The following is a 17,797-nucleotide window of genomic DNA, read 5'->3' on the forward strand; positions in this document are numbered from 1 at the left end:
TTTAGGGCCTTATGTCATGAATATAAAGTTGGAAAACAGAACTTTGAAACGATACCAAGTATTAATTACTGACCCTTATGATTTGAGGTTACCATTAGATTTCATTAGTCCAGTCTGTGCCAATTGAGAAATTTTAACATATGAGTCAGAAAGCAGACCAATTATTAACTTAATATCTGATAAAACAGATTGAGTAACTATTTGATCTAGGGAGAAAAAAGGAAAGCAACAGTAGGAAAAATAAAAGAAACACAGTCTTGATGAAATTCAATTCTCCTACTTTCTCCGTGCCTGAAGTGGTCTGGAGAAAAACATGCACCCTGGGTGAGTTAACTCACTTTGAATTCATGCCTAGGGAACACAGGTGGGTCCTTAATGTTATAAAGCAATAGAACATGTCACTATTTCACACATTCTGCTGTTTCCTAAAACACTCATGACCTCTTTTGTCATCTTGTTCTCAACTGATGATATTCTTACTTACTGAGAAAATGGAATTGAGTCAGTGGCTAAAATGAGCTCTATAGTATCAGTGTTGTAGTTGGCCACGGGATGGAAAGGTCAATGCTGATAGGAGCTCTTAATGGCTGATTTGATACAAAGGATGTGCAGAGTTTGGAGAAATAGAAAGAAAAAAGTACAATGTACATAAATAAGTGCTTAATAAATGTTTTTATTTGATCCGAATTGGGCTTGACAGTAACATTGGCAAGTTAGAGGACAGTGAAGGAATCTACAATAAGCTGAAAAATAAAATAAATGTAGTGTTAAACAATTTTAATTCTAGTTACCACTATCTTGCTCTATAGGCATATATTTTAATTTCTATGTGCAATATGAACCCCACATTGCACTTATTATTTTTAAACAGTCAAGAGTGTTTTTAAAGAAATTTAAAGATGTATATGTATGTGTGTATATATGTGTGTGTGTATAAAATTGTACCTGTATTTGTAATATATATATATATAAATAAAAATAGAATATTTTCTAAAGGTTCTCTTTGTTTACTAACATATCTCCTCTTTCTGGTATCCTTCATTCCTTTTTTAGAATTAAGTTTCTATCTGGCATAATTTCCTTTCAGACAAAAGCATTTCACTAATATATTCTAGTAGTGCAAATCTTTTGGAGGCAAATTGGTTTTGTTGTTTTGTTTTTATTTTGTCATGATTTTTAAAAGATGATTTCAATGGATATAGAATTAAAATGGAATTTTAATTCTAAGGTTTCTGTGTGGCTCTTTTTAATATCTGTCTGTCTGCTGCAGTTCCACTTGAGTTCATTGCATGTTTTTCATTGTGTTCTTTAAAGTATTTATTTGAGTTGTTTTAAAGCCCGCTTGATAATTCCAGTATCTGCACCATCTTTGAGACTAGCGCTATTGGCTGATTTCTCTTTTTATAGTGAGTCACTTCTTGTATGATGTTTTTCATAATTTTTAAAATTGAATGCCAAACATTGTATGTAAGAAGAATAATAGAGCCTATGATAAATAATGTTTTATGCCTACAAAAAAGGCATGACTCTTCTTGTCATGTTACTGATGTAGTTGTGTTAGGTCTAGTCTTTGTTTTCTGTTCTTTAGTTGAGCTGGGCCTGGCTCTTGCTTTTTGCTTAAGTTTACTGCAGCCTTCACATTTTTTGAGATCCGGATCAGAATCTTTTAGTATCATTTGTGATTTTCTCTCAGTTCTCCAGATCTACACTCAGACTTCAGCATGCCTGTTCACTAGTCCTTACAGAGGAATTTCTTTTAGTGCTTCTTCCCTTCTCCTAGATAGATTGCCCTGCTTGGTGCTCACTGAAAAGTTCATAGTGCCTGTGAAATTTCTTTCTGTTCTTTGCACTTAAATTTCATGCACAGACCTGCATCTTGGTGTGGAGTCTTTCTCATCTCTTTAGTCCTGTTTTTGGTGGAGGCTTGTTAAAAAGAGGTGGCAGGTGGGTAGAATCCCCTTGTGTCTAGGTTTCTCAGATTCTAAACTGCCGTGCCAGCTCCCAACTAGGTCTTTAAGCACTTATTAAAAGTTGTTGTTGTTGTTGTTTCTCATCAGCTTTCTTGTCCTCCTACTGCTGTGTCAAGAATGAAAGCTCTTATTTATGCCTTTCACTTTTATGACCTTTGTTCATTAGGTTTTTTCGTGAATTCAGCTGTCCGATGAATCTTGAAAAGTGTTGGTAGGTTATACGGCTTGCTCTTATTTTGATGGCTAGAGTTCTCTTGTGATTTTCTGTATCCTAAGAAGGGGATGTAATTTTTAAGTAACATGAGCTACCATATACACATACCTAAAAATCTTATGATTCATTTATCCTAAATTTAACAATTACTTTGGATAAAGTTCTAGTAGTTGGCAGCTCATCCCTGCTCTATTTTTTAGACTCTGATACTCTAGCTTGCCTTTACTACTCACCCTTGCTTTTGAAGTATTGATTCTTTCTTTTTTGTTTAGCTAGAATTCTTGAAATTATTCTTGAATGTAAGAGTAGCAAATAATTTCTTAAGAGCTATACAAATCTGAACAGTTCTTACTTTGCTATAGGTGCATGTAGAAAAATAGAGATTTTTATCCTCTTAAACTTAGTTGAAGATTATTATATCTGTATTTTTTGTCCCATTCATTGGTTCAGGATAAAATTCTGGACACTTTTCCTGGTTTAGAACTTGATATTTTACAAGACAATCTCATTGGTTAACAAGGTTTCTATAGCTAACAGGAAGCATTGAATGTTTAATTTCAATGCTCTGCAACTTTGGTCTCTATCCCTTATTTCAATTCTCATTTGTTTTTAGTATGTAACTAAAAATGACGATGGTGCCTTGGTGACGCCTGAGTGAAATGTGGATAAGTGAACCATTTTGGCAGTAAGCGGAGAAGTTAAAGCACGCTTTTCTCATTAGTTGTCTCCCAGGCTAAAATTAAACAGAATAATATATTGCCAAATTTTAGTGATTTATGGGGGATCTGTTCTGAGTCAACTCAGTAACAGACTATATGTCAGAACTTTTGTGTTATTTTTAAAAGCTATGTTGTGTGAATTGAGTATAATATGAAAATATTCTTTTAGATTAAAAACTATTATTTCAAATAAATTAATATTAAATTAATAGATTATTATTCTACTTTATCACCTATTTAACTTTCGGAAAGTTCAAGCCCGATAGTGAGTCATTTAGTCAGTTTTAGTACAGTGTAATAATATAACTTACATGAATGTTTATTGGTGAAGTTTTTAAAAAATTGTTCATTTTAATAAATAAGACTTTCAAGATTAATTTTCCTTGTGAAACTGTTCGTCACATTTGTTTTTCTTGCCTTTTCTCTAAAATCCCAATTAAAAAGGTGTACTAATAATTTATTGAGAAAGTTTTTAAAAATTTGCTCAAAACATTTGGTTTTCAGCACATCTAAAAAGACTTTTAAAATAAGTTGCCTAATATGGAGAATGTCTGTAATTTCTTAATTTGCTTTTATCTTTTGTAGTTTGTGTGCTTTTAAATATATATACTGCTTTGTCTATGTGGGATTTTTTGGTGTATCTTTAGTCACAATTAAAAATGTTTACATGTAGTTTATACTTGAGAATAATAGAATAAAACTTATTCTGATAAATTTATTTTTAAAATCAATTTATTTTTCTTTTATTATTATCTTTTAATTATGACATTTGGTAGATTTAAAAGAATATGTGTAACATCTAAGTTTTGATGTAAAATTATACAATGAATATGATCAACTACTAAGAAGTTGATAAATTATTTCCTTTTTTATTCCACAGGGTTTTTTTTTTTTTTTTTTTCATTTGGGCTGCTTTCCTAATCATGTTTTGTAGCTTTATTGTTTGTTTAATGTAGGTTTAGATTTATCAGGCTTCTTAGGTTTGAGGCTTCTTATCTTTCAACAATTTTGTAAAATTCTCAGCTGTTATCTTATTAACAGTATTACCTCTTCCCTATTCTTTAGTATCTCCCTCTGAAATCTAACTAGACATAAGTTTGGTCTTCTTACTCAGTCCTCATATCTCTTAAGCTCATTTTAATCTTTTATTTATTTATTTTTTTATCGTGTTTCTTCCATTTCACTAAATTTTTCTTTAACTATATTTAATCTGCTGTTTAACTTGTCTAATGACTTTTTTACTTCAACAATTAAATCTGTCACTTCTGTAATTTTTGTTTTTCTTAAAAGTATGTTCTTTGCTGATGCTTTCTCATTGTTTGTACCTCTTCATGATTCCACTGTTGTATTGTAAACATTTTATACGTATCTGTTTTTTATTCTGCATTTAATATCTCCAGTGCTTAAAGGATTAAACTTGTTGTTGATTTTTCTGACTTACAGTGGCTTGCCTTCTGCAGTGCTTGTTGATTTTTTGTTACATTCACAGATCTTAATTTGTGGCTGTTACCATTCACAGATCTTAATTTGTGGCTGTTACATGATAAGAATTAGAGACTTATTTTCAAAGAGAAAATTTTATTCTGCTTTTAGCTCGAGGGCCATTCCTCAGCAAGAAAATCTAAGGCTCAATCAACCTCTATTTTCTGTTGTTCTGGTTTGAGAATCCTAATTACTGTATATTCATTCTCAAAGCAAATGCATCTCTTTTTAATCTTACCTTTTCAAGAGATAACTAGTTTCAAGTCTTTTCAGAAATTACTTTGATGTTTACTTCCATATTTTTAAATAGCATGGCTTTTTTTGCTCTTTTTTGATTGTTAATTTTAGAGCATTATTTATGTCTTGTGGGAAATAATAATTGGACAACTTTATCCCTCTTTAGCTCTTATCATACATTCCTCTTATATACCCATCTACCCAATATTGTTATATCATAAGTTTGATTGATTGATTAATTCATTTTTTTCAGAATTGATATAGTTCTGTCTATGAATATTATTCATGGCACAGTCATATTGTAGCCAATGATTAGTTATTCTTTCCTCTTTAATATATACTTTTCCTGTATTTATTAATTGTGTTCGTTGTTACTAAGATTTTTATGTACCTGTCACTAACACACTATTGTTGTCCTAGGGATTCCCATCACTTTTCTCCTGTGTTGAATCTTTTGTCTTCTGGATCTGTTATCCGTTTTCTTTATTGTAATTTCTTCTTTTGGTGGAACACATTCTATATTGTTAATCATATGTTATTTGTGGAGTCTTATATTTATGCAGCATTATTATAAAATAAATTATAGTAGACTTATGTGACAGGAAGCAATTCATAGTAATTTGAATCTAATTGTAATTTTATTTCTCTGTATAGATTTTAGAAAAGTATTTTAACCTTTAAGATTGAATTATATATTCCTGAATTTCAGTCAGTTTCTTAAATTCTCCATTTAAATGTGTTCAACTTATTTCTTTAAAATCAAAGGTTTTAATAATCAGTTTTTCTTATTTAAGGCAATCTATTTCCCACCACCTGTAATAGTTTTGGAAAAAATTAGTTGTTATAAAACAACAATGCTATTTAAAGTGACTCTTGATACATATTGTAATACTATATTTTTGTTAGTTTGTGGAGATGATAGTCTTTGGTGTGGCTGATTCATTAGAATTGTTTAAAAATTATTTCCAATATTTTTGGAAAAGTCTTATTTTATGTCCCTTGATATAATATAGCATTTTAAGCCTTTATTTTATATACTGCTGATATTTGATAAATAGAAGAATTTAGGTTCTTATGAGGAATTTGCATGTTATTTCAGGAAACATATATATTAAATTGTATTTTCCAATTGACTTTAATTATGACTCTCCTTTTGCAATCATCTTGTATTTAGCTTCTCCCATCATTCCTCCCCGTTATGTATTTGAGTGAATCGTTGTTTACCAGCACATGGATGGGAAGGTTGCTTATGTTGTCTAAGCATGCTGCCAAGGAATTTATTCTGATTCTGTGTCCCTGGGAGAAGTACCACTATAAGGTGGAACCAGGAGTACACATGGCAGATTTTGCTTGTTTGAAAATTATGTGCAAAGCTTTGGGGAAAAAAAGGGGGAGATTTCTCTTTCTCTTACTTCCTTTTCTCTATCCTATTTCCTATATGTGTGCTTCACTTCTTAAAAGACTCGGTGTTAATACCAATTGTAATAATACTAATTGTTTAAATAATCTGCAATATTATAGAACAAATGGGCTTCTTTTCAGCTAACTTGAGACCCTATCTACCATTTATTCTGACTTTTTCAGCCTTTACTTTGTGGCAGGTACTTTTCTAGATAATAGAGAGATAGTTGAGAGCAAAACTGATAAATACTCCTTCATATTCCATACATCTTTGTGGAGCTAATATTTTTATCAAGAAATGCATGTAGGAATGCAAAAATTTATGGATATAATAACTTGCACATAAATTAAAAATGGAGTATTCTGATTTAGTTAAGTTCTATATGTTACTTTTTATTAGAGAGGGACAAAAATATTTCAGTTTAGTAGGATTGAATTGCAACATTTTACACTTCAGCTTTGCATTTTATGTCAGAATGTTAGCCTGCATTTTATCTAGGCATCTCTCTTTTTTTTGCTTCTGAAGATTTAAAGCTGTAATTTACAATAATTTATTGAGTGGTTATAATAATACTTTCACATCACGAATTAGTTTTGTAATATAAACAAAAAAGGGACATAATATTCCATTCTCCTGGTCAGTATAAAAATTGCTGTTAGCCTAAAAAATTAAGCTTATTATTCTTTTTATAAAGACAAATAAAATTCACATTCCATAAAATTTATTATTTTAAAGTATATAATTTAGTGGGTTTTAGTAAATTTGCAGGATTGTACAACAGTCACTGTTTTCTAATTTCAGAACATTTTCATTATTCCCTAAAGAACTGTTTATCTATTAGCAGTTATTTCTCATTCTCCCTTCACCTGATTCTGGCATCTGATAATCTACTTTTTTTCCTCTATGGTTTTGCCTGTTTTGGCCATTTAATGTAAGTGGAATCATACAATATGTGGTTTTCTGTGACTCACTACTTTCACTGTTTTCAGAGTTTATTCATGTTGTGATATGTATCAGTACTTCATTCCTTTTTTACGGAAAGGTAATTTTCCATTGTATGGCTGTGCCACATTTCATTTATTCAACAATTCATGGACATTTATGTTATTCGCACTTTTTGGCTACTATGAATAATGTGGCGTGAAAATTTATGTACCAATTTTAGCATTGACATGTGATTTCAGTTCTCTTGGTATATATCTAGGAATAGAATTGTTGAGTCATATTGTAGCTGTACGTTTGGGTTTTTAAGGCAATGCCAAACTTTTCTAAAGTATTTGCACCATTTTACATTCCCACCAGCAATGTCTGAGGGTTTGAATTCTTTTATATCCTTGTCAACACTTTCCATTTTGTCTGTTGTATTATAGCTACCCTAATTGGTGTGAAGTGATGTCAAGCTTATTATTTTTTATGAGGAGCTATAACAATTTTAAAATCTTGCATTTTAGGTGCAGTACTTCTCTGTAGTGTACAAGGACTAGCAGTTAATGTTGATCCAGTCTTATACACCTGGCTCATTTATCAGCCCCAGAAACGAACCAGTAGACATATGCAGCAGGTGAGAAATTTTCATAATTTCCAAATGAATACTTTTCTCTGTCATTTATTAGTTATATATATTTTTCCATTGATTTTATTTATGGGTGTACCAAATTCTTCTGTCCCCCATTCTACCCTTTTCAAGCAGTTCTATTCCTTTGTTTCTGTGTATAGAAATTATAGCTTAAAGAAGAGTTTCATTGACAATTAAAGGAACTTTCTGTGTAATTGCTTGTAGACACATTAGAGAGATTGGCTTATGTAGTCCTATTTTACTGTTTTCTCTCATAGTGTCAAATATTTGTTTATAGACTGTTCGATACGTAAGAATTTCTTGGTAAATGTTAGCTTCCAGTTTTGTTATCTCTCTCTACATTTCTTCATCTTTAGGTTTATTCAGCAAACAGGCATTGAGTACCAAACCATGGGATTAGAATGACTGGCCCAAAAGAGTTGGGATATGTGTTCGTTTAAAGGGTGTAAAAGTAGCTAATTGTAGTGTCTAGAATACTTAAATGTAATTCTTGTATGTTATGATACTGAAAGGTAATTATGATAGATGGGTTTTATTATTTCCATTTTAAAGATGAAGAAACTGGTGCTTATTGAAATTTACTTATGTATTGTCATACATATAGTAAATTGCAGAACTAAGAAGTTTAGGCCAAATTCATGCTTTATTGAAATGCATTTTCCCGTTGACTTAAGTGTATTTTTGTAATATTCTTCTCGGAATAGTTTTGTATCTTTTTTTTTTTCTGAAGTAACTTAAAGCTAGTTGATAGAAACATACACAAATTTATAATTACATAAGAATATAAAAAATTAACTAAAAAGAGCAACCCATATATCAAGGAGCATCTTCTAAAGGTTTTTCTTAATTTTATTCTAATTTCATTTGAAACTTCTGGCTTCTATCCCCCATTTTTTTCTTCCTTTTTATCAAGTAGTTGCAGAATATGAGGCAGTATGCTGGATAATGGGGCTACAGAAATAAAAGTCATGGTCACCTCTACCCAGAGCTATTTAGTTTATTTGAGAATATTAAGGAATAGAGTAATGCCATTCCTAGTAATTGCTATATTAGGTGTATGTACAGCATTATATGGACACAAAAAAGAGGAATAGTTCTCATAAGCAGGTGAAGTTTTAAAAGGAGGAATTAACGTTTGAGCTGAGTATTATAGGGGGAAGCCAGACAGGAATGGTTTTTCTAGGCTGACCTCCATGCGCAGAGGTAAAGAAGACACGATAACTTAGCGAGAAAGAGACTTTTAGTGTCGCGAGAGCCAGGTATTCTTATAGGGACTGGTAGAAATTGGAAACCATTTCATAAAATATTTTATTTGCAATGCTAAGCTTTCGAGAAGGATAAAGAAGTATAGGAAACTGATATAAATAGATTTGAATTTTAGAATTATGGTTGACTCTGGAAGGAATGGGCAATTGGTTAGTAGTCAGACAAGATTTTAGCTTTATTTGTAGTATTTACCTCATCTGTTTAAAAAGCAAATATGGTAAAATGTTAATAGATAATAATCATTGGTTATAATTAAATATGTATGTTGTTTATTATAATTTTCTGTATTTTTACATTTATTAAATTAATAAATTTAAAGAATAATTTTATAGAAAGAGAGACAAAAGGCTTTAGATATTTTGGAGTAATGAGATATTCATGGGGCAAGGTTAGGAAGATCTGAGGCTAGGGAACAGCTGACATTGGGGGAATATTTAGTACCAAAAGGTAAAAGAATGTAAGCAGAGCAATGAGAAGTTGCTAAAAATAAATACTGCTCATTTTGACATTTTTACTGGTATAGCCATAGTTTCAGACAAGTGGAAGATATCACTTATTCTTTATCCAATATCTCTTAATGCCTAAGAGGTAGCACCTATATAAGCAATTGTTCAGCAAATATTCATGGAGGGGCTGTGGACACCATATAGGTATTTGGAATATAGCTGTGTAGAAGACTTATCAGAGCCTTACTCTCTTGTTAGAGGTTTTTTTTTTTTTTTTTTTGGCCTCTTACTGTATTTTATCTATTTGAAAATGCATCCAGTTTCACCACTGAAAGAAAGATTTGTTTTGTTTCTTTTTGAATATCGCCTGTACCATAGCTTTGATTAATCTTATCTTTCAACTGTTATGCTTGAATTCAGTATCACACTATGCAGTATGTAACTTTTCTCTATTTATCATATATTAATTTTGATCCTGAACTTGGATGTTATTTTTTAGAGTGCTTAGTGTTATTCCAGGTTTATAAATAATGGCAAAGAAATTCAGGGATTATGGAATCAGTAAATGTTAGAGCATAAAGGGATTTTCTAGTAGACTTCTCTACTCCTTCCTTTTATAGATGAGGTATTTAAAGAATCAAAACTTACATTATGCTGAACATTTTTCTTTTAGGTCTTAAATACTATTCTCTATTTAAACTTGTATAAATATTTTCAGTTTGACTTAATACTTAATATGAAAGCAGGTACTTTACATTGTGATGTGTTCCACAATATATTTAATCTTCTCATTTTCTCATTATCAACTTTCTTGTCTTTTTACTCAGCCTAAATAACAATTTGCCTTTTCCCCTCTAACTCATAACTCGATTGATTACATTACATAGTTATATAATGTACCTATGTTCTCATTGAAATATCTATTCAAAATCTAAATATTAAGTACTGTAAGTTGAGTGAGACTTAAAGTTGGATCTATAAAAGTGTGATTGTTGTGCTAACGATAATGTTAGACTCCACTGCACCCTGACCAAGCCCCTCCAGATTCACCATTTGATGCAGCTGTATTACAGTTAGCATCTGTTGTTTCCCAAGCTACAATTCCCTTCTCAGTTTGTGGCTAAAACCCAACATTTGGTGATTGTTTTCCACCCAGTTCAACATTGATCTTTGATCCTGAAGCAAACTTAAAAATACATTTTTTTTTTTTTGCCAAAAATCTGACATGATTGTATTGAGCATCATCAGTAGTAACATCAGACTTTATTTCAGTGAATAAAGATGAAACAGCTGCTTTATTGTTCAGCTCAGCGCTCATGCCTTCAATGTAGGATCGTAATGTGTTCCAGCTTTCTTCTAGCTATAGATATTTTTCTTTGCTTTCTAAATATGTCGTAGGTAGCATTTTATTTGACAAAATGTAGAGATTTTCAGCTGTTCTTTAAAAATATTGGACTGTCCATATTAACATGTACCTAATCAGTTTATAGAAGTATATCTCTAAGATGTCATTTTATAATAACTTTTCATTTTCTAGTAATCATAATTTTCAAAGTTAATTTTAGTTTTGATTTGTCCTTCCTGTGTTTTTATACTTCTTACTAAAATTTATATTAAATTTAATTATTTTCAAGTTCTCTTTGTTTTCATTCAGAATTATAATTTATAATTTAAAATTTAAATTGTGTTTCTGTGTGAGAGTGAGTGCGCGTGTGTATGTGTGTGTGTGTGTGTGAGAGAGAGAGAGAGAGAGAGACAGAGAGACAGAGACAGAAAGGCAGACAGAGCGAGCGAGAGTGAGCATGCAAGTCACTGAGAGATAGAGGGAGGGTGAGAGAATGATTGTTTGATTGACTAATTGGTTTAAAATAATAAAGCTTCAACCCAGCTTGTGAAGGACTTTCCTCAGTGATGCCATGTTAAATCTTCACTTAGAAATAGTAAATAATTCAGGTTTTCATTTGACTTTCTCCAGCAGCCCATGATAGCTGTTTCTCTTGTTATGCCAATTAACAAAAGAAAAGAAGATGAGATGTCTGTTGGAAGTGCGCCCTTGGCAAAGCAACAGTCATGTCAGGCCTCTGAGTATGCCAGCAGCCCTATAAAAACAAAAACAATGACAGGTATGTGTCAAGAACTCTAGAACTCTACAAGGTCTCTGATTTTATCCTACCTCTAAGCTAATAAGTTATCAAGTTATCCAGGCATCAGTTTCATGAAAGCTTGCCAAAAACATGAGATTCCTAAAACAGAGACAGGATTTTATTATCTACAGTGTTACCAGTAACCAGAGTGTTAGCATTTTCTTGTGTCTCTACCCTGAGCCTTATTTCCAAAGGATTTCACAAAGAAGGGTCCCGGTAATACCTATATACAGTGGGTTAAATTACAGACCAGGAACCATCAATTGAGGGAACCTAAACTTTTTATAATAGGTAGAAAGCTTGCCTGCTGTTTTCACTATATGTACCTTGTAAAACTGTAAGCAAACTTATCCTTTGCTCCAAAGGAGGACAATATTTCTTCTGTATGATGTACAGATATCCTGGAAAACACAATTGAGAATAAAGGCACTCACTGCCTTCACTTGTAAGACATGCAAAAACACAAGAGACCCATGGAGAATTGTCTCTCGATAGTATGTTCCTTCTTAAAGTGAATTCTTGCAAGTGACAGTACATCCCAATCTTCTTCCCTCGCCCTTCTCTCACTTTCTCAGCTATATCATCCATGCAAATATAAACTGTAAATTTTCTTCTATAAAATTATTTCTTTTATTTCTTTTTATGTAATAAAAAAGCACTTTATGATTTCATTTTAAGTGATGTTTTTCTCTTTAACTTATGTTTATGATGATGGGCCACCTATCTTCAGATGATTTTATATTTTTCTTGAGATGTTCAGCGTTATTTTATATAACTCATTACTATTGAAAAAAGTTGTATATTTTAAATAAGTCAAAAAACACTTATTGAATATCTGTAATGAAAAGACTGTTGTAAGTGATATTGAGGGTAGAAATATTGATAAGACATGATCCCTGCCCTTAAAGAATTTGAAATATGATTGTATATGTAAGGAAGTTCAAAGTAATATTTGTGGTTTAGTGAAAAACTTAGTATTATTTTCTTTCTTCATTTAACAGCAACAATAATAAAAATGCTAATCCACTTTTTTGGAGTTTTGTATATAACTATTATTATTCTTTGCTCTATTACTTTTCTAAAATTGATGTTCTGTTTGTTTTATAGAATCATTAGACTTTTTACCTGTCACTATCCACAGCCTTTTACTGTTGAGATTTTCTTTATCAGGTGACAAAAATGCCTATGCCTATTTTGTGTATAATAGGAAGCTTATCTGTAACTTGTATTGAATTTTTAATACAAAATTAGGTATTTTTTCCTTTAGATACAATGTTGAGTTTTAGGCTTTAGATCTCTTTAACTGGTTATTTACATAAAGGCTTATAAATATCACCTCTTAATAAAATAAATGTCCACTAAGTGTCAATTGATAAAAACAAATTTACTTTTACATGCATATTAATCACAGATTATAACCTCCTCCTTTACTATTTAATGCTGTTTTTCAAATCACACTTGATAAATGATTTAATTGTTAAGGATGGGTAAAGATGACAGAAAATACTTATAATTTAAATGAGCACAGAGATGTAGAACTATATATAAAATATGATTAAAAATTTTAGAATGCAATCGCTATGCATGGAGAAGTTTTATATATAAATTCACCTCTCGTCAGTTACATATTAGTTCATAAATTATATCAGTTAGTATCTGAGATTCATTTTGCTTTCTTATACATTTTCATTTTTATAAGAAATAATATTTTATATTGAAGAAAATAATAAAACGTAAACAATTTTCTATCAGTAATTGTTGCATTATATAATATGAAGACATATATAAATAACACATTGTTCTTTATTTCAAATTACAATGTGAACTGTGGTTCTTTTCTTTTGAGTTGTGGATATTTGCTTTTTCAGTCTTAAATAGTGTTTCCTTGTCTCCAGGTTAGATATTCGATATATATTCTCTTTTTAGGTAAGAACATCTGTACTGAACCACATATAGATTTTTAAAATAAGCTAACATAGTAACAGTTATCAAATTAATGCCTGTGCTTGCCTTGTTTTGGCACTGTGAGCATTTACAGAAGGCAAAAAGCCTTGGGTATAACATTTATTCTTTACAACTTATGTATCTTCCCCCTTTGAACACTCACCATTTTTATTTTTCTGGAAACCTTGGTGGTAGGGCTCTTTCTTTTCTTGAGAATGCTGTGTGCCAGCCATATTCTTTAATTAAAATTTTCTGTTTTATTTTTAATTAGAATATACAGTTTCTGTTTTGGTCTTAATTTAAAATGTTTTATAAGCCCTTTGAATTTTTACCTACTTAAAATGTAGTTTTCACTGCTTTTATTATTTATATTGCATCTTAAAATGTAATGAATTTGGTAAGGTATTTATAGCCTTTTACACATCTTTTTTGTTGTTTTTGTTTTACTTTTACCATTTGAACCTTTAACTAAATTTCACAGTGGAGAAATATTAATGTTAATTTATGACTGAATTCTTCTTAAAATAATTTTTTATTTTTATATTCTCAAACTAAGGTCCAGTGTTGCTCTTAAGTTCATCCCCAACAACTTATGTAGTACTTTTGGCATATGATAACCAAGGGTTGGTGATAATTCACTGGCCTTGATTTTGATTTTAATTACTCAACAAGAAGCAGACATTTTTCTCTTCCAGTCTCAGTTCATCAATGTTAAGTAGCTGGCTGAAGTGGGAACATGTGCTTGATGGCTGGAAACGTGTTGACAGCAGAACAGCACTATTTTGGTGATACAGGCACAAAGAATCGGCCAAGCCATAATAAAATCATGTTTCACATGAAGAAAATATATTATTACAAAATTCTAAATAACCTTCTAGAGACTCTGTTTATCCCTTTAAAACAAGAAAACCCCTAAAAGATCTGTTTACCCTATGTTTTAGAAACATTGTAAACATTAATTACGGGCTCTTGACAAAAATGTTTGTAATGGAGATGAAAACTGTAAAGAAAAAAAGATACTCCATAAATGATAGCTCATTAAAAAATACTGTCTATTATCATTTTACATGTTTATACATTCCTTTTCAAGTCTAAAGCACTGTAAGTATACAGTTAAAATAATAGAAGGCCTTTTTTTATTCATTGAATGCTCATATTTTTAATTACAGTTGACATTCAGTGTTATATTAGTTTCAAGTGTACAGCATAGGGTTAGACATTCGTGTAATTTACAAAGTGATCCCCCCACTTAGTCTAGTACACACTTTATACTATATACATACTTATTACAACATTATTAACTACATTTCCTAGGCTGTACTTTACATCCCCATGACTGTTTTGTAACTACCAATTTGTACTTTTTAATCCCTTCCTCTTTTTCACCTAGCCCTCAAACCTCCATCCCATCTGGCAACCAGCAGTTTTTTTTCTGTATCTATGAGTCTGTTTCTGTTTTGTTTGTTCATTTATTTTGTTCTTTAGATTCCACATATAAATAATATCATATGGTATTTGCCTTTCTCTGTCTGACTTATTTCATGTAGTATAATACCTTCTAGGTCCATTTGTGTTGTTGCAAAGGGTAAGATTTCATTCTTTTTTATGGGTAAATATCATTCTGTTGTACATATGTACAAGTTCTTTTTTATTCATTTGTCTGTTGATAGACACTCGAGTTGCTTCCATATCTTGGTTGTTATAAATAATGCTGCAGCGTATTCAGGGGTGCATACATCTTTTCAAATTAGTGTTTTGGATTTCTTCAAATAATACCCAGAGGTGGAATTCCTGGATCATAAGGTAGTTCTATTTTTAATTTTTTGAGGAACCTCCAAACTTTATAGTACTGGTGGTAGGTACCAGTTTGCATTCCCGTCAACAATTCATTAGGGTTCTTCTTTCTCCACATCCTTGCCAACACTTGTTTGTTAATTTATTGGTATTAGCCATTCTGACAGGAGTGAGGTGATGTCTCATTGTGGTTTTAAATTGTATTTCTCTGATGATTAATACCATTGAGCATCTCTTCATATGTCTATTGGCTATTTGTAGGTCTTTCTTGGAGAAACATTTATTCAAGTCCTCTGCCTTTTTCTTTTTTCTTTCTTTCTTTCTTTCTTTCTTTTTTTTTAATTTGTAGTGTTTGTTTTCTTGGTGTTGAGTTGCATGAATTCTTTGTAAATTGTGGATATTAACCTTCTTGTCAGATGTATCATTGGCAAATATCTTCTTCCAATCAGTAGGTTGACTTTTTGTTTTGAGGATGACTTTCTTTGCTGTGCAAAAGTTAAAATTTGATTTAATCTCATTTGTATTTTTTCCTTCTGTTTCCCTTGCCCGAGGAGATAGGACAAAAATTACTAAGAGCAATGTCTTTGCTTTTTGTTTTCTTCTAAGAGTTTTATGGTTTTGCATCCTTAATCATTTTGAGTTTATTCTTGTATATAATGTAAGAAGGTGGTCATTTCATTTTTTTGCATGTAACGTCCAGCTTTCCCCAACACCATTTGTTGAGTAGATTGTCTTTTTCCCATTTTATATATTTATCTTTTTTGTCACAGATTAAATATCCATATAGGCATGAATTTATATCTGGGCTCGCTGTTCTGTTCCATTGATCTGTGTATCTGTTTTTATGCCAATGCCATTCCGTTTTGATTACTGTAGCCTTATAGCATAGTTTAATATCAAATAGTGTGATATATTCAACTTTGTTCTTCTTTCTCGAGATTGCCATGGCTATTTGGGATCTTTTAAGTTTCCATATAAATTTTAGGATTATTGGTTCTAATTATGTGAAAAATGCCATTAGTATTTTGATAGGGATTGAATTGACTCTGTATATTGCTTTGGATAGTATGGACATCTTAACAATGTTAATTCTTCCTGTGTATGAGCACTTTATATGTTTCCATTTATTTATGTCTTCTTCAGTGTCTTTCTTTATGACATATAATTTTCCAATAACAGGTCTTTAACCTCCTTGGATAAATTCATCCTAGGTTTATTTTGGTTGGTTTGTTTTTTGACACAATAGTAAATGGGATTTTCTTAATTTCCCTTACTGATAGTTTGTCATTAGTGTATAGATACACAACCGATTTCTGATTGTTAATTTTGTCCTGCTACTTTTTTGAATTCATTTATCAGTTCTAATTGTTTTTTGGTGGAATCTTTAGATTTCTCTCTCTATAGTGTCATGTTACCTGCAAATAATGAATTTTACTTCTTCCTTTCCAGTTTGGATACTTTTTTTTGTTCGATTGCTCTGGCTAGGATTTTTAATACTATGTTGAATAAAAGTGTTGAAAGTAGACATTCTTGTCTTGTTCCTACTTTTAAGGAAAATACTTTCAGCTTTTGCCTGTTGAGTATGATATTAGCTTGTGTTTGGTATAAATGGCTTTCATTATATTGAAGTATGTTCCCTTTGCAGAGAGTTTTTAATCATAAATGGTTGCTGGGTTTTTTAATTGCTTTTTTTCTGCATCTATTAATATGATCATATGGTTTTCATCCTTTATATTCTTTATGCAGTTTATCACATTAATTGATTTGCAGATATTGAGACAAACTGGCATTTGAGGAGTAAATCCCTCTTGATCATAGTGTTTGATCTTTTTAATGTATTGCTGAATTCGATTTGCTAATATTTTTTTGAGGATTTTTGCATCTATGTTCATTTGGGATATTGGCCTATAATTTAATTTTTTTGTAAAGTCTTTGGTTTTGGAATCAAGGTAATGGTAGCCTCATAAAGTGAGCTTGGGAACTTTATGTTCTCTTGAATTTTTTAAGATAGTTTTAGAAGTGTGGGTGTTAATTCTTCTTTGAATGTTTGGTAAAATTCATCTTTGCAGTCATTTGGCGCAGAACTTTTGTTTGTGTGGAGTTTTTTGATTCCTGATTCATTTTGTTAGTAATAATTGATCAGATCAGATTTTCTGTTTCTTCTTGGTTCAGTCTTGGAAGATTGTTTATTTCTAGGAATTTTTCCCATTTCTTCCAGATTGTTCAACTTGCTGGCATAGAATTGTTTATATTATTTTCTTATAATTCTTTGTATGTCTTTGGTTTCAATTTTTATTTCTCTTTTATGTCTGATTTAATTTATTTGGATCCTGTTTTTTTCTTGACCAGTCTGGTTAAAAGTTTATCAATTTTGTTTATCTTTGCAAAGATCCAGTTCTTTGTTTCATTGATCTTTTCTCTATATATTTTAGACTCTATTTAGTTTATTTCCTCTGATATTTATTATTGCCTTTATTCTACTCACTTTGGGGTTTTTTTTTTCTGTTCTTTTTTTAGTTCCTTTAAGTGTAAGGTTAGATTGTTTCTTTCAGCTTTTTTTTGTTTCCTGTACTGTACCGGTATGAATTTTGTTTAGGCCTGTT

The 17,797-nt window shown here is 31.0% G+C and overlaps 1 protein-coding gene across 14 annotated transcripts in view; it reads left to right on the forward strand.

The window, feature by feature from the left end:
• VPS13B (vacuolar protein sorting 13 homolog B) overlaps positions 1-17,797 on the forward strand; it is a 670,010-nt gene that overhangs the window by 248,258 nt on the left and 403,955 nt on the right. For 12 of the 14 annotated variants that reach the window (XR_004954708.1, XR_004954709.1, XM_036233309.1 and 9 more), the window contains 2 exons: positions 7,476-7,585; positions 11,288-11,435. Coding sequence is in view for 11 of the 14 variants with exons in the window: in XM_036233309.1 (XP_036089202.1) it covers positions 7,476-7,585; positions 11,288-11,435 (258 nt within the window). In the remaining 3 variants the exon portion in view is untranslated. Of the gene's footprint in view, positions 1-7,475; positions 7,586-11,287; positions 11,436-17,797 lie in introns of those variants that run through there. The other 2 variants (XM_036233312.1, XR_004954710.1) reach the window with 2 other exon arrangements.

Source organism: Rousettus aegyptiacus, unplaced genomic scaffold, assembly GCF_014176215.1.
Source record: "Rousettus aegyptiacus isolate mRouAeg1 unplaced genomic scaffold, mRouAeg1.p scaffold_m13_p_15, whole genome shotgun sequence".
Classification (NCBI taxonomy): domain Eukaryota; kingdom Metazoa; phylum Chordata; class Mammalia; order Chiroptera; family Pteropodidae; genus Rousettus; species Rousettus aegyptiacus.